The sequence below is a fragment of the Pinus tabuliformis genome, chromosome 3_1, assembly GCF_031772625.1.
Source record: "Pinus tabuliformis cultivar Carrire ecotype Pingquan chromosome 3_1, CPIR1, whole genome shotgun sequence".
NCBI lineage: Eukaryota > Viridiplantae > Streptophyta > Pinopsida > Pinales > Pinaceae > Pinus > Pinus tabuliformis.
The window spans coordinates 270,100,445-270,126,335 of record NC_142301.1 but is presented as its reverse complement, the minus strand read 5'-3'; the positions used below and the strand labels follow the sequence as shown (position 1 = coordinate 270,126,335).

The window sequence follows — 25,891 nt, the reverse complement described above, 5'->3', positions numbered from 1 at the left end:
TTCCAATAAGTTATTTACGAAAACCCTTCAGTAAACATTAAAATAAATTCTGCTACAGATATCACACCATAGTACAGAAATAAATACATGCACAAGAATCAAACACATATATTTTGGACAATTGTCCCCGAAAAAACCCAATGCGGGAAAATTGGTGCATCAGAGGAGGATTTTATTAATAAGCTATTCTTGAGTACAACTGAGTGCCAAACTGGCTTACCCAACAGAGAAAATATCTCCAGCACCTCCCCCAGACTCAGCATCAGACTTGTCGGCCTCTGTGCAGCTCCCAGACCCTCTACGTCAGCTTCTACCTCTCTACGTCACCCACGCAAGCCCTCCAGTGACTGCGCAGTCCTGCTGCCTTTGCGTCTGCCTCTCTAATATCTACGTTGATCTTTTGGTACTGTTCCTGACTCTCTGTTCCGTACTCGCTACCTCTTGCTGCAATCCAGACCTCTAGTTCGAATTTCTCAGCAAATCCCGCTCCCAAAATTGAACTGACTGGTCTCTCTCTATATATCTCCAACTGACCCTCAAGTCCCCTTTTATACTTTTCCTATTGATAAATCAATGGCCAAAATTAAGTCCCTAATCAACAACTAAGATTAAAATAGACTTGATCCTTATCTTTCGGAAGCTTTTCATCCTTATCTTTATTAATACCCATTAATATTTTTATTTCCCTAAGTTTAGACTTAGGAACTCATTAAAAATATTAATTATTTTAATAACTCTTCATCCGAATGGATTTTTCCAAAACAGTTTCTGGGTTTTGGAGATCTCATGTGCTTTAGCCTCTCCGCCAATTTTCATGGCTAGAGCACATCCAATACTACCGCAAATCAATAACTACGCTACACATTGTCCTCTCAAGAAGAAGGACAAGGACGAGAAGCATGATCCGAAGGCTGCATCCGCACAGATCGAGGAGGAGGAGTTTGCCATGATCACCCAAAGGTGGGGTGCAGTGATGCGGGGGAGCGCCCCCCCCCCCCCCCCTTCGAACCCGCTCCCGAAGCGCGCTCCGGGCGGGAGCGGCTCGGGAGCGCGCTCCCCAAATCGCTCCCGGACGGGAGCGATTTTCGAGAGCGCGCTCCCGTAAAAAAATTTGCGCTCCCTGGTCTGTGAGGGAGCGTTTCAGGGAGCGATCGCTCCCGCGCTCCCGGAGCGCTTTTTAATGCCCGGGAGCGATCGGGGAGCGATCGCTCCCTGATCGCTCCCGGGCATTAAAAAACGCTCCGGGAGCGAATTTTAGTGAACCGGGAGCGGTTCGACGGTAAAAAATTCCGCGGACCCGAAAAAAACAAAAAATTTAACTAATTTTTTTGGGTTTATAAGCCCAATGGGCCAAAACAAAATCATTTCAATGAGATTGAGCTTGAGTTTGAGAGCAACAGAGCAAGGAGCAAGAGCTGAGGAGCAAGGAGCCAGAGCTGAGGAGCGAGGAGCAAGTGCCAAGGTGCGAGGAGCAAGCTTGCAGAGGTAAGTAACTTAATCATTTAGTTAGTTTAGTTGGTTAGGTAGTTAGTTTGTTTAGTTTAATTTACCTGTTTGAGTTTAAAGATCATTAATTTAAATTAAATTAATAAATTAAATGAATTAATCCCAATAAACTAAATTAATTTGCAGATTCAAGACTCAAACCCTACAAACATCAAACACGATGGACCTAGGGATTTTTATTGGCATTTTCCTCTTCCTGGTCCCTTTTCTGGTTATTATGGTGGTGGAGAGTAGGAAACGGAGGGGGCCTGAAACTGAAGAGGTGGATGAAGAAGCCGGAGGAAGTCAAATAGGTGAAAACCCCAGTGAGGAGGATGTGGAGGGTGAACATGAGGGTCAAAAAACTAAACAAGACCAAACTCCATTGTGGAAATATGTTCAGAGGCCTGAAACAGGGAAAGGGGGTGGAACCACTAAATTTCATTGCCCCCATTGCAACAATGATTTCACAGGCTCATACACCCGTTTGAGAAGACACCTTTGCGGGAAAAGGGCATGGGATGGAGAGAAACAAATAGGAATCAGAACTTGCGACGCGGTGTCAACAGCAGATAGAGCCAAATACATAAAGGAAGAGGAGGACGCCCAATACAAAGCAAAAAGATCAAGGGGTTTCTTTGAAAGCTCACAAAGAACTCCTTCAGCATCCTCCCAAGGCAGTGGATATGGACATGGAGGCTCAGGGTCATCATCTTTACGCCGTAGAACCATATCAGATTTCCTTGATGAGGGGTGTAGGAATGATGTGGATTCAAAAATTTACAGGTTCCTCTATGCAAATGGGATACCATTCAATGTTCTACGCTCACCTTATTGGCACGAAATGGTTTCTGCCATAAATGATGCCCCTAAAGGATACAAGAGCCCTGGGTATGACAAGGCAAGAACTGTTGGCCTTGATCATGAAAAAGCAAAAATATCACAATCTTTGAATAAAATGACAAGTTCTTGGACTGACAATGGGGTGTCCATTGTATCTGATGGATGGACAAATGTAAAAGGCAAGCCATTGATAAGTGTTCTTGCTGTGTCCCGAAGTGGTCCCATTTTTCTAGCTGCACATGATTACTCAGACAAGTTCAAGACCGCTATCAACATTGCAGAAGCATTGCTTGAAACAATTGAGCGTATTGGCCCATACAATGTCATCCAAGTCATCACTGATAATGCTCCTAATTGTAAGGCAGCGGGAGCAATTATTGAGGATAGATACCCGAACATATTTTGGTCTGGATGTTTGGTTCACACATTGAACCTTCTGTTGCATGATATTGTCAAAAACAAAAATGAACAATACCAATGGATTGGTGATTTGTACAAGAGAGGAAAAAAAATGATAAAATTTATTACAAATCATAGCAATACCCATGGCCTTTTCCGCAGTCACTCGAGATTGGAGTTGCTGAAGATTGCGAGGACTAGATTTGGTAGCTATTACCTCACCTTCAGGCGCCTTTTGAAGGTAAGAGAGGGTTTAGCTAACATGGTATCAAGTCCAAATTGGCAGGTGTTAAAGGAAAGGGCTACAAATGTAGCTGACATTGCAGGTTTTGAAACGGTGGAGGAGGCCGCTCTTGATGGGCAGTTTTGGACAACTGTGAGACAGGTATTGGATTTCACCAAGCCAATTTATAACATGATTCGGTTTGCAGATACAGACAAACCAGTGATTGGCGAGGTGTATGAGCAAATGGATACCATGTTGGGGGAAATAAAAGACATTGTTAATAACAGAGATCCCGACTTGTACAATCTGATTCACGATTGTGTGTGTGAACGGTGGAAAAGGCTTAACCTTCCACTGCATTGCTTGGCGTATATCCTTACGCCAAAATACTACTCAGATTCTTGGTTGGGCAAACCTGCAGCAGGGGGTGGTGTTAGGACCAAACCCCATTTAGATCGAGAGGTAACTAAAGGATATCTGGATGCATTAGAAAAGTTGGTGCCTGACAGGGAGGAATGTGCAGCTGTGCGCCTTGAAATAGGCAGATACTTCACTGGCAGTGGTTTGTATGGTAACTTCCATGCAATGGACGACAAAGATAAATTTGATTCTCTCACATGGTGGGAAACATATGGCGGCGACGGACTTTTGCGAAAATTGGCATTGAAAGTTCTTGCACAGGTTGTAAATTCTTCTTCTGCAGAGAGGTGTTGGAGCACCTACAGTTATATACATAATGTGAAAAGAAACAGGCTCAACGAAAACCGAGCAGAAAGCTTGGTTTATGTGCACTACAATTTGAGGTTGTTGAGCCATTACTGTGATCGGGCTAATGAAGATCCCACATATAAAATTTGGGACAATCACCCTGAGGACGACAATTTGGAGGATGGCATTGTACATATGGAAGAACTAGAAGATGAGCTTGTACGGGATGAAGCTGAAGCAGCTGCAGCAGCCATGCCACCTCCACCTCCACCATCCAGTAGCAGTTCTCGGGGCCCAAGTCTTGTTCCATTGCTGTCGCCACCTCCATCGACACCCTCGCGTGGAGGCTCTAGTTCTGGTCGTCGGTCTGGGCGGGAGACTCCTAGAAGACCGCCAAGACCTACTTATACTCCTGGAGACTCTCGTGGCAAGGGCCACTTGTAGATTTACAGTTTACTTGTCTTTTTTAGTTTCTATTAGACTTGTCACTTTAGTTTTCATAACTGTTCAGTGTTGAGTTTTGAGTCCTTGACTCTTGACTCTTGACTCTTTCATATCATTATGACATTATGATATTTTTTGTAAACATTATATCACTGTGACAATGAAAATTTGAAGTTTGAAGTTGGGCCTTGGCAATTATAACTCATTGGTAATGATTGTGAATTATGAATATGATGCTTTGTGAAAGACTAAAGTTGTTTCATTTCATCTCATTATTCATGTTTCATTTTATAAATTTTTAACATTTCATATCATGTTAACAGTTAGAAGTTAGGACTTAGAAATATCTTCGATATTACTTCTTGTAATGGTTAAACTTGGCTTACAAGTACAACTTGTTACTTTGGTGATCAATGATGATAAATGTTATTGAATTGAATGTTATTTTAATTTATTATTTTACTAAGGTTGATGACGATTATAATTTCTAGATGATTGATGTGATATGGTTCAATGATCAATTTATGTTTTTTTATGTTTTTTATGTCTATTTCATCATTCTACATGTTTTTGTTGACATATATGTATCAAAAATTAAAAAATATAAAAAATATATATATTTTTAAAAAATCGCTCCGGGATTCGCTCCCAAACCGGGAGCTTCTGAAAATGGTCGCTCCCGCTCCCCGCTCCCGCTCCCGCTCCCAAGTAACACTGGTGGGGTGATATAGAACTATAGTTCGAAAGAACTGCAGTTGGGCAAGATCCTTGAGGAATCCACCTGTTGGATCAATACCTTGCTATGGGAACCCAAATCAGAAGTAGCAGGATGGACTACTGTTAGTTAGTGCAGAGGAGTGCCGAAGTGACAGTTGCAGTGGCTAGGAGCGCCAGAGACTAAGCAACGCAAAGCAGAATTGGCAGCAGTGTAGTTGGCACAGTGCAGAGGCTTTAGAGGGTGAGCGCAGAGACTAGCAACAATCAGAACTCCAACAACAGATGCATCATGTTGAATACCTGTTCAGTAATTTTGGATGCTTTTTTGTTGCTGATGCAGTAGCAGCAGTAGTTGGAGAAGGTTGCACTGCAGATGCAGTATTGGCAGTGGCAGTGCCAGCAGCAGCACGGATGCAGAATTTGAGAGGGAGTTGCAGTACAGATGCAGTGTTGGCAGTGGCAGGGTCAGCAACAGTACAAATGCAGCATTTGCACAGTAGTTGATGGGCAGTGATGCCAAATATCAGCAGCGAAGAGGAAGATGTTACAGATTCAGGGTGATGCTTCAACAGGTTGCATTACTAGAGCATGTTCCTCGCTAAGAGGGAGTGTTGATTTCTGGTAGCATCAGATGTGCTTTAAGCCTCAAAATTTGCAGGGAGGCTTGGACACATGTAATAAAACTGTGGGTGAAACTTCTAGAAGAAGACGAGGATCAAGCCAAAATGATCTGGACCATTAATTAGAATCTAATCTGGGCCATTGTGATTTGGAAGTTCATCTGTTCCTCCTAATAGCTCGAGTATATTCTCGTTCTCCAGTCATATGAGTTGAAGCCCACTATCAATGTACCAATCCTCGGCTGATGCAGAACTCGATAAGCAAGCAAATTCCTCTTCCAACCTGGAAGCAAACTCGGAAATATTCTGATCCTTATTGTTTTTCATGCTCTTTTTCTTTGCTTCCATCTTGCTTGGACCTCGCTCTGATACCATGTGAAAATTTTGTTGCAGTAATTGATTTATTTCTCCTACTTATTTACAATAAGTTATTCACCAATGCTTCAGTAAATATCAAAATAAATTCAGTTGTAGACTTCACAAATTAAGAACTGAAAATTAAAAGGCAAGAGAAACATCAACATATGAACAATCACATTTACACACTTGTTTTTGGACAATCGTCCCCGGAAAAACCCAATGCGAGAAAATCGGTGCAGCAACTTTGAGGGTTTCTATTATTGGTAGTAAATTTCTGAATACAACTAAATACAATTTGGATGCCCCAAAGAAAATGGCAATCCACTCAGAGAAGATAACTAAGAATTTCTCTCACAATGATTCTAGAGATTTTATACTGTCCCCAGTGCCTGGATGACCCATTGCACAGTCTCTGCGTGAGCCTATGCAACCACTGCATGACTTCTGCGTGGAGACTTCCTCTGACTGCGTCAACCTTGGTTGTTGCTACTTCTACTGCTGAGAAATCGAGATTTTTCCTGCCAATCACCCACAGTGATTCCTAGCACTGATCTTTGTTATCCCTCAACACTTCTGCGTCAACCTCCTCCAGTTGTTGCGTTGTCCCACTGTGTCAACCTCCTCCAGTTGTTGCGTTGTCCCACTGCGTCAACCTCCTCCAGTTGTCACGTTGTCCTTCCTTGGCACATCACTGGCTCTATTATCCTTCACTGTCTTCTCTAACGTATATTCATTGGAACTGGAAATCACTTCCTTCCAGTACTGCCTTTGATCCTCACTGCTTGATCACTGGTTCGAATTCCTTAGCAAACCCTACCCTAGGAAAATCAAACTGACTGATCAACTCTCTGTGTGTTTCACCTGAACCCCAAGCCTCTTTCTTACACTTTTCTCGTTGAGACTTCAACGGCCGAGATTAAGTCTCTAATAAATGGATAAGATTAAATCTTGACTTGATCCGCTTTCTAGAACATTATCACCCATATTTTAATTAATACTCATTATTACTTTAATTTTCCTAAGTTTAGACTTAAGAACCCCATTAAAAATATTAAATATTTTAATAAAATACAATCCAGGTGGAATTTCACCAAACGGTTTCTGGGTTCTTTAGAACTCATGTGCCTCAGCCTCTCCACCAATTTTCATGGCTAAAGCACATCCGATGCTACCAAAAACTAACACCTAAAAACCTAGACAAAGATTCCCTCCACCAAGTGAGCTTCCATACGATAGCTTATTTCCCCTAATCCTTCCAGAATCTCAACTTGTTCTTGCACTCAGAAATATGTTTGTACCTTCGGCCCTGTAGTTGCAATAGAGACAGAAATTTCGTCTTCCAAAAATTCTTTCCCTTCTTAGTTGTATCAGTCTTCTTTTGTAGATGCCAAAAAGACCTCCTTTCTACCCTTCGCATTCCTTGATTGATGGCGAAATTTCAGATCTTCTTCTTCAATCGAATATCTTCTAAATAGGCCGAGTACCTTTGCTATATATAGTGGTTGGAGTCTGTAATTTTGAGGCCGACTTGATGAGATTGAAGCTGACTTGTTAAGTGAGGAAGCCGACTTGGTGGAAAGTAGATAAGACACATAAAAATAATTTTTCTTTCTTGAAAGCAGCCCACGAAGGGTCTAGAATACATTGATTTAAACATTGACACAATATAAAAATCCTAAAGCACTCAATGGGTGCTTTGACCTAATTACCATTGACCCAAGCATGAAACCCATGCTTTAATAAGTCAATTTTCTTTTATAATAAAGATTCATTTTTCTTTCTTTTGACAATCACATTACATCATGACCCAAATACAATTATGAAGACCGACACTAGTTACATTCTTCAACAACACTCAAGGTTCTCCAAAGAGAGGATTGGATTTCCGCTTGGAAATCCTTGTGCTAAGAAGCACTGGTAATCTTGAGCTAAGCAGCTGCAAGAGAACTGATATTCTGAAGTTAAAATGACAAAAGACCCCAAATGAAGGCCCTCATCTTCTATTTATGCTTGCTGCCTCTCTCTCTCCCCTTGTGGGCCCCATTCTCCACTAGTACGCCCTCCCTCTTCTTTCTCCTCTTCCCACAAGTGCGTTTTTCCTAAGGGAGTGTGAATTCCCTCTTTGTGGCCCTCACAACCCACTAAGGAATCAATTTTCTCCTTTCTCCTAAGTCAAAATTGCCAAAATTATTGCCATTGTCAAAATTGTAATATTTCCTAAGTGACTTAGGAAACTGGGGATATTGCAACCCCATTGTTGTCTCTTGGTCTAGTAATAAGACTTGTAGGGTACCCCTCTCCAAGGCCTGCTATATTTTGTGGCAACAGGATTCCTATCATGTATTTGGTGCAAAATTAATATAATATATATTCTCTCCATCTAACATATTCACTATGACATCTAGGTGTAGTTAGATAAAAATCAACAGTGTTGAGATAATGTCAGCAGAAAGCCCATAACATACTCTGCTGAGAATCTCGTTGTTCTATTATACTGTGTACTCTTTTGATTCACTTCCTCGACACATTCCAAATGAAGAGTGGAGCATAACAAATGCATATGGGAGGTATTACTTGGGATTGCAACAAAGTACAAACTGCAGTAACTGAAGCAATGTGAAAGAATTATTCAGTTATAGTCAATAAGAAGAAAACAATGGGTTAAAATAAAGGCCTCTGTCAAAAGAAGAAAAGGATGAGCAGATATATTGTTTTCTCCACTCTCTTGGGGAAATGAAAAATTCTATAGGGATCCAAGTGCGATTACCCATAGCCTTTCCTGTTGCTGGCAAAATAGTTTCCCGATATCCTATCCCATCAATACGTTTTTCAGGTATTGCTGGCTTCAGCTTGGAAAGATCTACTTGTTTATCACCTCTCCTCCCTGCCAACTCTCTCCTCAAAGCTTCCGCCTCTGCTTCAGCTGCTGCCAACTGATAACAAACAATCAAACCACATAGAAAGTCCAAACTGAGTTGCACAAGCTCTTCTTTTGAAAATTCTAGCACTACTAAACTTTAAATTATCCTAATGATCAAGAAGATATAGCTGCAAAAAACTTACCTTTGCAGCTAACTCATCTTTGGAAACATCTGAAACTGAAACTTGTGCCTGCAGAATCATAGAAGTGTAAGTATCCATCCAAAATATCATGAGAAATTGTGTCTAAAACATAGGAATTGATCTCCATAATAGGACTATCTATCACTTTGCAAGAAGGAAAAAAATGTAATAGTAAGCATTGATCAGATCTGATCTAAGCATGTGAAGATTGTTTTATGCCAACACGTATAAGTTTTAAAAAGCAGATGGTTCGATCTGATCTAACCATGTTAAGATCATTTTACGCCATCACCTATATGTTTTGAAAAGCAAATGAAAGGTTTGATATACAGAATTCATAAATTATTTCTGGAATGCTTTAATTAGGGTCTTTAACAATTTTACCGACTTATCAGATGACTTAACATTGTTGTTAATATATATGTTATAAACATTAAAGTTTATAATCTAAATATTCCAATTGGAAATATACAATAACAATATATAGATAAATGCATAGATAATGAATGATGGTCAACTGGGTTTAGTTCGGGTGGTTGAGAGAAAGAATCGTTATCCTCACCACCCGGGTTTGAATCCCACAAGTGACATGTGGTTGAGGATCTTCATGAGCCATGAATAATATCTCACCCTTGCCTATGGGCAGGAGGGTGGCGTGTATGGTTAGATGTAAAAAAATATAAAATGAATGGTGAATATTAATTTACATGAATGAGGGTGATGGCTTTATATGCCCATGGCAACCCTTAACATACAATCGTGACTTCACAACTGTATCCCTTCCTTAAATATGAATGGTATCAAAGCATAATTAATAGGATTTCCTACAGTTGAGTACCTCTCGTTGAGGCTTTATTTTTATCTGGTTGAAAGAGTTTGACCCAGTTCCCAATTGATATTGAACACTAGCAAATTTCCTTTGTAGAGTAATTTTTCATATTTTGATGTTCTTTGACCTAGTTGTGTAACATGAAACCTTGATGCTCATTTTTTAGTAAAATACTTTCTTCCTACCTTAAGGTTCTAAACTTTGAGTTGATTTTCAAATGTCCTTTGATGTCATTGTTGTCTGTCTTCCTACCTTAAGGTTCTAAACTGAGTTGATTTTCAAATGTCCTTTGATGTCATTGTTGTCTGTTTTCCTTGACCTTCTCTTATTAAATGTGAATAACTTTGCTTGTAACACAAACTTTCAAGGCCATATAATTAATAATTTTGCCGTTGCCAATCCCATGTACTGTTCTTCTATATTGGTTGTGTAAGTGCTTAGATGAAACAACCATTTGGTGCCCAAACCATATCCATTTTATCAAGCAATAAAGCATCAAACACTGTCTTTATTTCCAAATTTTGTATTGTGCATAAATTTGATGGCAACTTCCTACCTCCTTGACTTCTTGTCCATCAGAAAATCGTAACCTTTACAGCCTTGGTAGGATATACAAAATGGTTTAAATTCTCACTGAAGTTGATGTCTACATGGTTATGAGTGCTACCATAATCCACAAGTATCATTACCTCCTTATTTTCTATAATTCTTCTAAGTTTCAAAGTCCTAGGATTGCAACTTTTCTATCATGGTCGCAATCAAAACTCTAGGGTCTTGTTACCCCTCATGTCAGCAGGGGCACACATACAACTTTTCATAATGCATTCAACACCAATGTAAGCCCAAGGTCACAAGTTAAAGCCTTGTAACAACCATATGAGGCCTTAGGGGTCCTAGACCTTTTGTTCGGTTGGCCATGGCTAGTCCCTTTGGGTACATCTTTGGTTCCTTTCATCCTGGATAGGATTGGAGTGCCTTGGATGGCTTATTTGGGACTCATGGTTTTAGACAAGCTTGCTTATGTATGGGTGATCAAAAGTGTATGGGCTTGTCTCATCCACGTCAGGGTGTACCTATGTCTTACCGCATGGTTATTATCCATTGAATTTGTGCATGGCCTTGGCCTTGGTGTAGTATACCTCAAATAGTTCCCAACATGGCAGTCACACAAAATCAACTTTTTATGTTTCTTGAGGCAGTTCACATTTCCCAATGCAAGTGGTCTCATAAGTCAAAAAGTCAACTTGATACCAAAATTCTTAGCTTGATGAGAAGATGACATGCCATGTAGAAATTTTTCAAACAGTGAAGGCCTTGTCAAATTACAAGTGGTTGAAGTTGGTCAACATGTATAACAAGTTTCCTGGTGATAAAACAAGGGCAATGTTGGGCAGTTTTGGACATGCATTACATCAAAAGTGGTCTACAGAAAAAGGGGAAGAAAACCCATGTCTCATATTTTCCTGGTTCCTCAAGGCATTAGAGTTCTAGTATAGGGGCGTGATGACACAGCAGATGCAGTGATGATGTGGCAACTCAGGGTAGGATATGGAAAATTGGAGCAAGACCTAGGTGAAATCAAGGCATGTTATAGCAAACCTAGATAGCAAAATCAACAATTTCATCAAGGCATTGGAGATAAGTCAAAAGGGTGTTCAAGTCAAGTTTACTATTCACCAAAGGTCAAGTCAACTAGTCATTTGAGCGGTTGGACTAGCCGCTATGGAAAGTCAAGTGGAACGTTGGGGTGTTATGGACCAAGAAGTTGATGAGATCTGCATTTTTCTCTGTTGTTGAAGAACGTATCTGCAATTTGTTCAAGGTTCCATGCTCTCAACAAATTTTATACAAAAAATAGCAGGACAGTAAAGAAATAATTGCTCGACCTCATTCTTTGACCCAATATAAGGCATTAGTCTTCATTGGGTTGTTTGAGGTATTCAAAAGTAATCCTCTCATAGCCATTTAGGGAGTATTTAGACTTAGCGAGGAAGGTGTTCTCTCCCATAACATCTTCCCTCACACTGCTGATGTCTGACATCTATAACCCGTCATTGTCCACCAAGTTGCTGCACATACTCTGATTCATCTACTAGCCCTATAGCTAAACCACTTTGCATTTGCAATGCTGCTTGACAATGCACTGCTTCCAACTCTTCCTGTGCAGCATCTGATCTCTTATTGTTGTTGCTGCGGCAAATGAGAACGATCTATTGATCCACTATGTCCCTATATTGGCTCTACAACTATCTCCTAAGTCTTTGACTGCAACTAGCATCTGCACTGTCTATGAAGTAACTATCTACGCCCCTCAAGTAACTGACTGCAACTAGTCCCTGCAATTGTCCCTCAAGATCTGACTACACCTACTAACACTGATCCTCCTGCTACTGAAAATTGTGGGCCCCTGTAGCCAAGGTAATGATCCATGAGGAAACATCTATCTGATATTGTCCTCCTTGGACCCTGCCCAATCCTCCAACTCTAAAGTACTATGCTCCACCTCGATCTAGAGGTATAGTCGCTATCAATGCAAATTCCTCCAACCTGGAGGTTAACTCATCTATGTCTATCGAAGTTGTTGTTTGTTGCTCCCCCTTCTTGTCCTTCTTCTTCTTAGGACACTGGGTGTTGCAGTGACCCAACTCACCACATTTGAAGTTCAACAGATCCTTTTTCTTCTTCTCTCCTCCCTTTGAGCTCTGTTCCTAATTGGGACCCTTCTTCGCCTTTCCCTTACTGGCAAGGGCTACATTCTCCTCCTTCTCTACTTTCAACCCTTTGCTACTGTTGTTGGTAGTACCCTCGATTAGACTGAGCCTTTGCTCCTCCTGTGTGAAATCACTCCATAGGTGTTTGTTAAGTTATGGTATGTTCTATGCTTATAACAGTTTACTTCTTTTTCTTATTATATTCCACCGATTAGCAATCACATGTACATAAAGTAAAGTGCAGATAGAACATTAAACGATCGACAGAAAACAAGCCAAGACAAGAGACACAAGATGTGGCGGCTAGCCAGGGACAAACCCCACAATGTGTGGGGAAACCCTGTGATCAAATCTTCTTTTATCTTCAATAATTCAGCAGAGAGAAATAATACAATAAATTTGATTCATATTAGCAGTAGCAAACCCTAGATCAGTAGCATCAGCATTAGCGGCTTCATTATCAAACTAGGGTAGACCATATCTCACAAACCGACCGTCGGATTGACTTCATTCCACCACCAAAAGTTTCGGCTTCCAGAGGAGGTTCAGATGAACCTACAGCGCAATTCAGATGAGGAGGTCTTCTAGGCCACGCAAGTCAATCTTTACTTCTGCAGTTGCAGCTTCAGTTTCAGCAGTTTCTGGCTTCAAACTAGAGCAGTCGATATCTTGCAAACCGTTCGTCGGATTGACTTCATTCCACCACCAAAAGTTGCGGCTTTCAAAGGAGGTTCAGATGAACCTACAGCGCAGTTCAGATGAGGAGGTCTTCTAGGCCACGCAACTCAATCTTTACTTCTGCAGTTGCAGCTTCAGTTTTAGCAGTTTCCGGCTTCAAACTAGGGCAGTCGATATCTTGCAAACCGTTCGTCGGATTGACTTCATTCCACCACCAAAAGTTGCGGCTTTCAAAGGAGGTTCAGATGAACCTACAGCACAGTTCCAAAGAGGAGATCTTCTAGGCCACGCAAGTCAATCTTTACTTCTGCAGTTGCAGCTTCAATTTCAGCAGTTTCCGGCTTCACATGTGTGAGAGAGAGAGACCCATTTCAGCGCAGTAGAGAAGAGACTCATATCTGCGCAGTAGAGAGAGAGAGATGTGATGAGATGAGTGAGTCCAAATGAGGAAAAGTCCTCTTATATTTATACACAACGTTGGTGGGTGAATAGATGCGACTGTTGGGCTTCTGAGCCTACATGAGTTGTAGGTCAGCTTGATAATAATTCCATAATCAAAATAAATTCATATCTCCATGAATACTTATTGGAATTGGATGATCTTTATATCAATCCTACACCTCTCGACGAGAGGAATCTAATAAAAATATTATTAGCCATGAATAAGATGACCCACATGAAGTTTTGCCCTAGTTGCCAATTTTAACACTCCCTCTCAACCATGGAGAACTTCATCTGCAATCTATCTATCAGTCATTACTATTCATCCATCAAATGCACTGCCTTGTACAGCTTGACCCTTGCCCTGCTCTGCTCTATTTTGCCTGTTCTGCTTTGTCTTGTTCTGCCCTGCACTGATATGTATTGTTTTGTTCTGTTCTGCTCTGCTCTTGCATTGTTCTGTTCTACTCTGCTTTTGTCCGAATTATGAAGAAGAAGAAATGATCGAGGATGTATCATACTGACTCAAAGTCAGTCTCAGAGTATGTACCACTGGTCCCAGACCAGTCTCAACCAACCCAAAGTCAGCGTCATAGTGAGTACAACTCCAATGGTCCCAGACCAATATCATCCTCCACTGACTCAAAGTCAGTCTCAGAGTATGTACCACTGATCCCAGACCAGTCTCAACCGACCCGAAGTCAGCGTCATAGTATGGTACAACTCCTACCACTGGTCCCAGACCAGTATCATTGATCCCAAATCAATGGAGGTCATCCTAGCGTAGGGAGTACGGTAGTTACAACGATGCGTCCATCGGTACTACTATGGTCCCTAACTTCATTTCCCTGCTCATTGATCAGATAAGAGGTACTTCCCATGAGTCCCAGACTGCATGGGTAGGATGCCTCGACAGGAGAACTAATCAATCCTGTCCTCACAAGAGAACACATCAATCCTGCTACAATTGCCATGGAGAACACATCAATCCAGGCCTCACAGGAGAACACATCAATCCTGCTACAATTGCCATGGAGAACACATCAATCCAGGCCGCCATGGAGAACACATCAATCCAGGCCTCACAGGAGAACACATCAATCCTGCTACAATCGCCATGGAGAACACATCAATCCAGGCCTCACAGGAGAACTAATCATCCTGCTACACAGGAGAGCGAATCATCCTGTTCCACAAGAGAGCGAATCATCTTGTTCCACAAGAGAGCGAATCATCTTGTTCCAGTGTGCACCACCAGGGGAGGGTGAGTCACCCTGTGGTCGTATGTTGCTCCAGTAATAACCGCAAGCCCTCAGAGCTCCCAGAGCTCAATGTATGCAACATGCAGGACCCTTGTACAAGGGTTTCTTGCCGACTCCAAGTCGTTTGGGAAAATCACAGATTAGATCTTTCCTCGGGGCTTTGACAAGGTGAATCAACCTGTACATCATCTTAATGTGATGGAGCTTCCTTGCTCATCGACTTACCATATCCCAGATGATGTCTATCTACTAGAGCAATTGACGAATATGGGATTCCTCAATAATCGAATCTCACCTCTGGTTGTTACAGAGAATCACAGTGGTATCCAATGTAAATCCAAACAGCTCACTGAAGAGCTTTCGCAACCAGACTGCCTCACACGAGGTTATGCTAGCAACAATATATCCTGCTCCGGCGGTGCTCAAAGCCACTGACTTCTGCTTCCTGCTCATCCAGGATATCGAAGCAGATCCCAAGGTGAAACAATACCCGGAAGTGCTCTTACGGTCCACCACACTGCCTGCCCAATCAACATCAGTATATCCAAGTAGTCTCACATCTCCGGCAGTGTTTCTTAATCCATGAGAGATTGTGTCCTGAAGACATCTCAGAAGATTCCTGGCATCAATCCAGTGAGGCTCAACCAAATATGAGCTCACAATGCTAACTGCAAAACATATGTTCGGACAGAGATTCACCAAGAACATTAATGCGAATGAGTTTTTGAAACTCAGAGGCATTTCCCAAGTCTGGTCCGACATCACTACCATATAACTTCTAAAAGTTAAGATCCTCGAGGTAGGCACAGGCTTGCAGTCCATCATACCGAATCTTTCCAATATATTTACCACATATTTTCCTTGAGATAGGAAAATTTCCCTTGGCTTTTGCCACACTTCAAGTCCTTGGTCCTTCATTTCAAATTCAGAAGCCATCTCCCTCTTACATTTGTGAATGAGAGGGTTTGCACCTGTTAGAAAGAGGTCATCCACATAAAGCACCAGTATGAGAGGCTTGTCATCTTCAACCTTAAAGTAAAGGTTAGGATCAGCTTCACTCCTAGTGAATCCCGGCTTCATCAAGTAGCAATCAATCCTCTCATACCATGCTCGGGGTGCTTGCTTCAGCCCATAGAGAGCTTTCTTCAACCAATATACATGAGATTTTCGATCATAAATCTCAAATCCTTCGGGTTGCTCCACATAGACCTCTTCTTTGATCGAGCCGTGCAAGAACGCAGTCTTGACATCCATCTGATGTAGGTTCCATCCTTGTGAAGCCACAAGGGCTATGATCAAGCGGATGGTCGTATATCAGGCAACAGGTGCAAATATCATAGTCTATACCTCCCTTCTGGGATAAACCACGAGCAACAAAATGAACCTTATACTTTTCCATACTTCCATTTGCTAACAATTGTCTTGTCCAGGGTCTGGGAACTACTTCCCAGACATCATTCTCCATAATAGACTCATATTCTATGGTCATAACATCCTTCCATAGTTAATGCTTGATGACATCTGAGAATGATGAAGGTTCATTTTGTATGATTGTGCTCATGATGGTCAGGTATCCCTGATACCTGTTAAGTTTCTTACTTTGATGGAAGGTTCCTCAGGGTGCAGCATGTCCTTCAGCATCATCAAGTATCCCCCTAAGCCATGAAGGCCTCTTCCTAGAAGAGGAAGGCTCATGTAGATGAGGATCAATCGGATCCATGGGTTCTTCTACATCAGGCAATGATTCATCATCCTTTTCTTTCGGTTCCCTGGTGTCGGCTTCTTGAGAGCTACTCAAAGTCAGCAGATTGTCCACCTTTCTGAGAGCCATATCTTTGTCAAAGATGACATCATGATTAATCACGACTTCCCTTTTGACCGGTGGTGAACATTTCTTCAGGAGTTTAGGAACTCAATGCTTGATGAGGGCATCGATTTTGTACATATACGGCGGTGATTGTAGTTTCAGCCCATAGAAACTTTGGAAGTCTTTGATCATGTAGCATGGCCCGGACAACTTCCATCATCGTGTGGTTCTTCCTTCCCACCACACCATTCTGCTCAGGAGTATGTGGTGTAGTAGTCTCCCTCTTAATGCCAACCTCAAGTATGCCTGAGTAAACCAATTGTAATATATCAGAGGTCTTGCTTTGGCTTGAGGGGAATGGTCCCCTTTTGAGCTTTCCTTTGGCACATCCCGGACATACACCTTCTTTCTCTACTTGGAATTCGGGCATCCCTGTTACCATCTGTCTTACATTGGGTAGAGCTTTGTAATGAAGGTGGGCAAACCTCCGATGCCAAAGTTCGGACTAGAGTTGTGTCACAAGACATGACACCTAGCGGACTTCCATCGACCTGATATAGTGAATCAACACTAAGCCCAAGAGTAAAGGCATCTTTAACATTATTTTTCCATATACATACCTTGCCACTGCTGAAGGTTACCTTGTAGCCTCTGCCTTCCATTGCCAAGATGGACACTAGGTTCCTTTTGAGGTCAGGTGCATTTAATACATCCTAGAATTTCTAGCCTTCTTGAATGCTTGTCCTCTTCCTTGATTCCCAGCTCTCCTCTTACCTTTGTTGTTGAATTTGTCATTCCTTTGATTGCCATCAGAGGGATTTCGAGTTGCACCACTGCATACTGTACCATGTTTCTCTAATCATGATTATCATCATGCTTCCCATGTCCATGATTTTATCCATCATAATGCTGCTCAAACTAGTGTGCATCATCATCATGCTATCATATATGTCCATGATCTCATGTTGCCCTTTATGTCCATGATCTCATTCATCATGATGCTCATGATCTCATACATAGTGACTTGCTTTATCGCAAATGTAACATCGTCATTTTCTTCTAGCCTTAGGTCCAGCCTTTCCTTTTGATTTAGTCCCGAAATTATTTCTTTTCTTTGCATGAGAAGAAAAGGCAGCAGGAGGACCTTTAGGCATGGGCATTTCTTGCACTTCTTCCCTTGTTTCTTCTTGAATGCATCTAGCCATTAATTCCTCGAAACTAGGAATTACATTATTGTTCAGAAGAGTAGTCCTGAACACATACCATTCAGATGGTAATCCTCCGAGAGTTGTGAGTGCCATTTCTCTGTCAGTAATGGTTTCCCCAATAGATAGGAGATCGTTCTTGATCTCGGTGATTCTTAAGAAGTATGCTTGCATACTTTCATCTTTACCCTTTTTTATTTCCCTCAACTTATTTCTAAGAAACAAAACTTGATTTGCATCATTAACTTTAAATAAACTCACCAGTCTATCGTAGATTTCCTTGGAGGTGTCTAGATCAGAGATGTAGGCCACCAAGCGCTTGTCGATAGAGTCCCGGATGATCTTCTTTGTTTTGACTTCTCCATTTTTCCATTTGTTCCAGGCAGCAGCAGATGCATTTGATGAAGGCTCAACAATATTGCCTCTTACATGGTCCAGCACTCCTTGATCTTCAAGGGTTAGATCGATAGACATCTTCCATCCGTGATAGTCAGCGTTCTCACGGAGCTTGTCTTCGACAGGGAAGAGTGTTGAGGACCCCATAGTTCTTTTAGGATAGCTTTGCCAATCTTCTCTTCAATGATTGCTCTTGCTCTTGCTCGGGCTTTGTCTTCACCTCAGCTCTGATACCATGTTAAGTTATGGTATGTTCTATGCTTATAACAGTTTACTTCTTTTTCTTATTATATTCCACCGATTAGCAATCACATGTACATAAAGTAAAGTGCAAATAGAACATTAAACGATCAACAGAAAACAAGCCAAGACAAGAGACACAAGATGTGGCGGCTAGCCAGGGACAAACCCCACAATGTGTGGGGAAACCCTTTCATCAAATCTTCTTTTATCTTCAATAATTCAACAGAGAGAAATAGTACAATAAATCTGATTCATATCAGCAGTAGCAAACCCTAGATCAGTAGCATCAGCATTAGCGGCTTCATTATCAAACTAGGGCAGACCATATCTCACAAACTGACCGTCGGATTGACTTCATTCCACCACCAAAAGTTTCGGCTTCCAGAGGAGGTTCAAATGAACCTACAGCGCAGTTCAGATGAGGAGGTCTTCTAGGCAACGCAAGTCAATCTTTACTTCTGCAGTTGCAGCTTCATTTTCAGAAGTTTCCAGCTTCAAACTAGGGCAGTCGATATCTTGCAAACCGTTCGTCGGATTGACTTCATTCCACCACCAAAAGTTGCGGCTTTCAAAGGAGGTTCAGATGAACCTACAGCGCAGTTCAGATGAGGAGGTCTTCTAGGCCACGCAATTCAATCTTTACTTCTGCAGTTGCAGCTTCAGTTTCAGCAGTTTTCGACTTCAAACTAGGGCAGTCGATATCTTGCAAACCGTTCGTCGGATTGACTTCATTCCACCACCAAAAGTTGCGGCTTTCAAAGGAGGTTCAGATGAACCTACAGCACAGTTCCAAAGAGGAAATCTTCTAGGCCACGCAAGTCAATCTTTACTTCTGCAGTTGCAGCTTCAGTTTCAGCAGTTTCCGGCTTCACATGTGTGAGAGAGAGAGACCCATTTCAGCACAGTAGAGAAGAGACTCATATCTGCACAGTAGAAAGAGAGAGATGTGATGAGATGAGTGAGTCCAAATGAGGAAAAGTCCTCTTATATTTATACACAACGTTGGTGGTTGAATAAATGCGACTGTTGGACTTCTGAGCCTACATGAGTTGTAGGTCGGCTTGATAATAATTCCATAATCAAAATAAATTCATATCTCCATGAATACTTATCGGAATTGGATGATCTTTATATCAATCCTACACCTCTTGACGAGAGGAATCTAATAAAAATATTATTAGCCATGAATAAGATGACCCACATGAAGTTTTGCTCTGGTTGCCAATTTTAACAGTGTTCCACTCTTTGGTAAACCCATTTAGTGTTATTCACACAAGTTCGTTGTCCTCTAGTTTCTCCCCTACAGCTGCTAGCTCATCCCGAACATATCGAGTTTTGGTCAGATACAGAGTTAGGCCTTTGCCCTTCGTCATCTTTGTGGTCCTCAGCGTCTCCTTGAGAACCATTTTCCTATTCTCAAATGGATCTTGGTATAACTTCACAACAGTATCCCACATGTCCTTTGTTGTATTCTTCTCTGCAATATGCAGTACAATATGATCTCGAACTCCATCCAGAACCATCCTCTTTGCTTTGGCCATGTCCTTCCTATACTCGTGGAATTGGATAGGGTCTACCAGTACAGCTACAGTTGTTATCACGAACTCCTTCAGGCCATGATCATCCAACATGAACAGCATCCTAGCCTTCTAGATACCAAAGTTTGAGGCTCTGTCAAGTCAATCCTGATCTCTGAGACCTGCTGCAACCATCTCTGTGAAACTAAAAAACTAGGAAATAAACAGGAATCTCTTCTCTTTCCTGCTCGGCCTATTTCTGCTACTCGCACACCCTTAGGAATGCGCAGAGCTACTACTGATTGCCTCCAAAAGTCCTTCGATTTTCACACTTCATGCTACCCCAACTAGACAACTTGCTCAACCTTCCGAAGTCTTCTCTGGAACTTGGCACACAATCTGTTGCTGCTAAAGCTTGCATTGGCTGACTAGCAAAGCTTCTATGACCCAATGCAACTAGAAATCTCGGATCTCCTCCTGAAAACTAGATCTGGAAACCCTTTGAGAAATTCTGGAAATTCCTCGTCCGTGTGCTTTTCTCTTCCACCCAACATTGATCTGTTGCTGCAAAACCCGTAGCAAACCAACTACGCCCAGATCTACTCAACAAACTGACTGATCTGCTCTCCGGAACTGCTTTCTGGAAATCACAATCTGTAAATCTCAGTCTCTGAGACTAATCAAATTTTCCTGCACTTGCAACTGGAAAATCGAACCATCCTGCCTCTACAAATCGCACTTCCTGGTGGCCAGTGCAGATATGAGAAATTCTACTTCAGATCTCCCTCTAAACCTGCAAAATTTTATCCCTCTCTCTATTGAGCCTCCAATCTGATCTTCAACGCTCTAATACCATGTGAAATCTCCTTAAATTGCAACAACTAGAATTTATTCGTCTAACTGATTAATTATGCAATTTATTTGTTATGGCAAATAACGAATAAATCACATAGCACTTCTTCACAATAAAATTACATTGCGGAAAATACACTAGAACTAACAAAAATAAATGCACACGCACAACAAAAATGACACCAATATTTTTGGACTAACATCCTCGAAAAAAGCCCGAAGGGAAAACTGATGCAGCAAATGAGGGTTTATTTTATTATGCAACAACAAAAATCTGAGTACAATAATCTAGATGCTTGACTGGCAATCCTCCAGCAAAATAATTTGACCAAATAATTTGTGAAACAATTTGTCTCATTCCACAATCGATTCGACTCCAACAACTTGCCCCAATTGAGCTACTCGAATGCCCTTGTGTCAACCTCTGCGCAATGCTTGTGCAAGCTCTACTCGCATTGCTTGTGGAACTGCCCGGAATATGTTGTTTTCCTGACTCTACCTCTAGAGATGACTCGCTTGGCCTCCTGGATATATTCCCAGCCATTAGAAACTAAATTGAACTCCTCTTCAGCTAAATCGAACTGCCTGTTACCCACCATTTTGTGCGCAATATCCCTAGGAGAAAAAATTTCTCCAAGATGGTCCTTAGCAGACAGCCAACAGCCCCTTGCAGCCATCAGCTAGCTCATTGTGCCATTTCTCCGCCACCTAAGCCAGCCATGTATGAAAATTTGGATGCCCAAATTCCTACTGCAACAACTGATTATGTTTCTCCTATTTGTTAATTACTGAACCAAATTATTTACTATTTCCTATAGTAAACACTTAAATGAATACACTGCAGCCTTCACCATTTAAATTTATAAGCAGAAACAAGAAATTGAACAAGAAATAAATACACACATCTACATAGTTATTTTTGGACAAATTTCCCCGGAAAAACCCAATGCAGGAAAACCGGTACATCAGCTCTAAGGTTTTTATTATTATTCAATAGTAATTTATGAATACAATCTCTGGATGCCTTCCCGACAATCTAGTTACAAAGAATATCACTAACAGAAAGATAAGTGAGGTTACCTCACACTATCACTGGAAATCCTGGTAGATCCAGCCACTGAATGAGCTGCCTCTGCGCAGTCACTACGTTAGCCCAGCGTCACACCCTCTGGGGACAGCACCACCCCTTCAACTAATCAATTTGCCTCTAAGATTCTGACTTCTGCTATCCTGGTCTCACATCCTGGCTTCCAGCTCAGAAATCGATCTCCCCATCAAATTTTTGGACTTCTTCAAGGCTCTGCGCTGCCTCTGCGTCAGCCTCTTCTGGCTCTGCGCTGCCTCTGCGTGGCCCTGCGTCAGCGTCTTCTAGCTCTGCGCTGCCTCTCCCAGATCTCTCTCTGCCTCCTCTACTGAGTATTCTCCGACCGGGAAATATTTCCCTTTGGATACTACCCCTGCCACTCACTGCAAAAGATCACTATCAAAAATCTCTCTGGCAACTGCTCTACTTCAAAAAATTGAACTTCTGATCTCCCCTCTGTGTGTGTTCTCCAAGCGCCCCTCAAGCCTCTTCTTATATCTTTCTGTTGGACAACCAACGGCCCAGATTAACATCTAATCAATGGCTTAGATCATTTTGGCTTGATCCCCGTCTTCTTCTAGAAGTTTCACCCACAGTTAGATTAATACCCATTAATTATTTCAATTTCCTAAGTTTAGACTTAGGGTCGCATTAAAAATAATTTATTATTTTAATAAAACTATCTCCAGGTGGAATTTTCCAAAATAGTTTCTGGGTATTGGAGAATGCATGTGTCTAAGCCTCTCTGCAAATTTTGAGACTTAGAGCACATCCAATGCTACCAAAAATCAACACCCCCTCTTAGCGAAGAATGTGCTCTAGCAATGCAACCTTCTGAAGCATCACCCTGTTCTGTAACATCTCTCTCTGCGCTGCTGATGTCTGACATCTTGTCCACCAACTACTGCGCAAATGTTGCATTTGTACTGTTGTTGACCCTACCACTGTCAACACTGCATCCGTACTGCAACTCCCTCTCAATTCTACATCTGTGCTACTGCTAGCACTGCCACTAGCAACTGCCAATACTGCATCTGCAATGCAAACCTTCTCCAACTATTGTTGCTACTGCATGAGCAACAGAAAAGCATCCCAGATTACTGAACCGGTGTTCAGTATGATGCATCTCGTTGTTGGAGTTTTGACTGCTGCTAGTCTCTACGCTAACCCTCTGAGCTTCTGCACTGCTACTAACCTCTACTCTGTGCCAACTGCATTGTTGTCAACTCTGCTCTGCACTGCTCAGTCTCTGGCGCTCCTGGCCACTGCAATTGTCACTTGACACTCTGCATCAATTGATACTGGTCAATCTTGCTACTACTGATCTACGCTCCTATAGCAAGGAATTGATCCAAGAGGTGGGCTTCTAAAGGATCCTGCCCATCTGCAGTCCTTTCGAACTACAGCGCTAAATCACCCCACCTCCCTACTGGAGATGCTTGGGCTGTCATGGTGAACTCCTGCTCCTCGATCTTCGCGACTGCAACCTTTAGATCATGCTTCTCATTTTTGTCCTTCTTCCTGAGAGGACACTGTGTTGCGTAGTGATCGAATTCACCACTCCTGAAGCATTTGATCTTCGAAACATCTTTCTTCTTCTTTTGTTGCTCCTGTTGTCCCTTGGATATGAGGGTTGCATTCTCTTCCTCCTCCTTGGGCTCACTGTTGCTCATTCTCGACCCAATATTGCTGCTCTCATCAAGTTTACACTTGACCAAGTCTCTCCTTAGCTCCTCTTGCTTAAGACTGCCCACATTTCATCCCAGTTTGGCAAAGTCGCCCTGCCCAGGATGCTCTGGACAAAGACTTGCCACTCCTCAGATACTGAATTTAGGGCCAGTCTTACCATCTCAGAACCTTGAGGTGTTGATCCCACAACTGCCAGCTCATCTCGGGTCTCCTAAAGCTTAGTGAGGAATGGATCAATGCACTCCCCCTTCTGCATCTGCAAAGATCTCATCTTCTGCTCTAAGTATATCTTTCATTGCTCGGAAGATCCTTGATACAACATCGATAATGCATCCAACATCTCTTTGGCAGTCCCTTTGCCAGCGATGTGACAGACTATATGATCCTTCACTCCGTCGAGGATCATTCGCTTTGTCTTCGCCATCTCTCCCTTGTACTTTGTCGACGTAGGTCTTGAGAAAATGCTCATCCAGAAGGTGTGAAAATTCCTAAACCAAAATCCCTACTACAACAAGCTGATGTTACTTCTCCTACTTGTTAATCCATACAATTTATTTACTGTGTTCTATGGTAAATATTGAAGTAAATACTATTGCAACCTTCACTTAATTAAAAATAATATGTTGAAACAAGAAACTGAACAGGAAAAGATACAACACAAGAGAGTTATTTTTGAACAAATGTCCCAGAAAAACTCAATGTGGGAAAATCAGTGCAGCAAATCTGTCGGTTTTATTATTATGCAGTAGTAATTTATGAATACAACTTCTGGATGCCTTCCCGACAATCCAGTTACAGAGAATATCACTGGCAGTGAGACTGTGAGATTACCTCACACTATCACTGGAAATCCTGGCTGATATAGCCCCTAAATGACTGCCCTCGGCTGCCTCTACGTCGCCCAACGTCAAACCCTCTAGGGATAGTGTCACTCCTCCAGCTGATTGATTTGCTGCCCAGGAACTTCGATTTCTGCCTCCCAGTTTCACAAGTGATGGATAAGGGGTTTCCCCCTTGTTCTCCAAACAATAAACCTGTGGTGCTCCCAATGGGTGTGGGGGCACAATAATAACCTCATGGGTCTCCAAATGAGTCAAAGATGCTTGTAGATCATCTGCAAGGGCTTTGATGATGGTGTAGGTGATGCCACATCATCCTACAAGTCCTGGGTCAGCTGCCAAGTGTATGGTACATCTGTGGGACTAGCTTGGGCAAAGGTGAACCAAGTGCATCTTCCTTGTCCAATAGGTGAATCTCAAGCAATCTCTAAACATCCTCGGGGATCCATGGAATATTGTCTACTGTTGTGGAGGCCCATGGCTCTCAACACACACCCTACATGTGTCAATGTAGCCCTCTAGAGGATGAGGACCCTATATAAGGAGACCAAACCCAAGATGGAGACCATTTGCAATCCTGCATAAGATCCAATGCATCCCCTACCCTCCCAATACAACAAGTCATTAGAGAAATCGAGTAAATGAGCTTACCAACCATGGACCACAGATGGGGACTTCATAATGGCCTGCCCTTCAATAATGGACTTCGAGATGTGCAATGTCTCCTAAACTCCAAATGGCGTTAACCAAGTATCCTATTAGGTGGTTTCTACTTCTAAAGGGGATAATACGTTCAAAATACATCCTTCAAAAGGTGGTGGCATGTGACAAATAGGTGAATGAAGTAAGGGATGAGAAGGGGCAACCCTAGGCCACATGCGGGGGTGCAAGGGTAGCTAATAAAAGGGAAGCACACTTGGATTTATAATGTATAGGAGGGAGCAATCGTAGTACATGAGGTGCCACGGCCTTGATTTTTCCACCCTTCTTTATGTCTTTTGACCTTTTTATGATTTTCTCTGATTAACTGCTCGGGGCTCAAGGGGTAAGAGCATGTTGCATAAGATATAGCAGTGAATACCCCCTTTAAGGTAGGGCGGTTAATTGCCCACCAGGGGTTGGGACAATCATGGGTTCCTATATGATGAATGAGGCTCATAGAACCTGTAGGAACCAAGGTGATGGCCATGATGATTGGGTAGATTGTTAGTTTTTGTAGCATTGGATGTGTTCTAGCATTGAAAATTTGTCGAGATGCTTGAATGCATGAGATCTCCAAAATCCAGAAATTGTTTCTCGAAATTCCGTCTAGAAGCAACTTAATTAAATTAATAGTCAGTTTTTAAATATTTTTTAAGTCTAAACCTAGGGAATATGACTAATTAATTAGAATTAATTAAGTTATGGTGTGAATGTTCTAGAAACTCACACGGATTGACTTCAAGTTAATCCTATCCATTGATTAAGATCTAA

The 25,891-nt window shown here is 41.9% G+C and overlaps 1 protein-coding gene across 3 annotated transcripts in view; it reads right to left on the bottom strand.

Moving 5' to 3' along the window:
• The window catches only part of LOC149186831 (uncharacterized), a 409,056-nt gene that overhangs the window by 322,856 nt on the left and 60,309 nt on the right, over window positions 1-25,891 (bottom strand). For all 3 annotated transcript variants that reach the window (XM_089412693.1, XM_089412692.1, XM_089412691.1), the window contains exons 2-3: window positions 8,866-8,913; window positions 8,570-8,735 (exon numbers count right to left, since the gene is read on the bottom strand). In XM_089412693.1, the coding sequence (XP_089268819.1) occupies window positions 8,570-8,735; window positions 8,866-8,913 (214 nt within the window). The remainder of the gene's footprint in view (window positions 1-8,569; window positions 8,736-8,865; window positions 8,914-25,891) is intronic.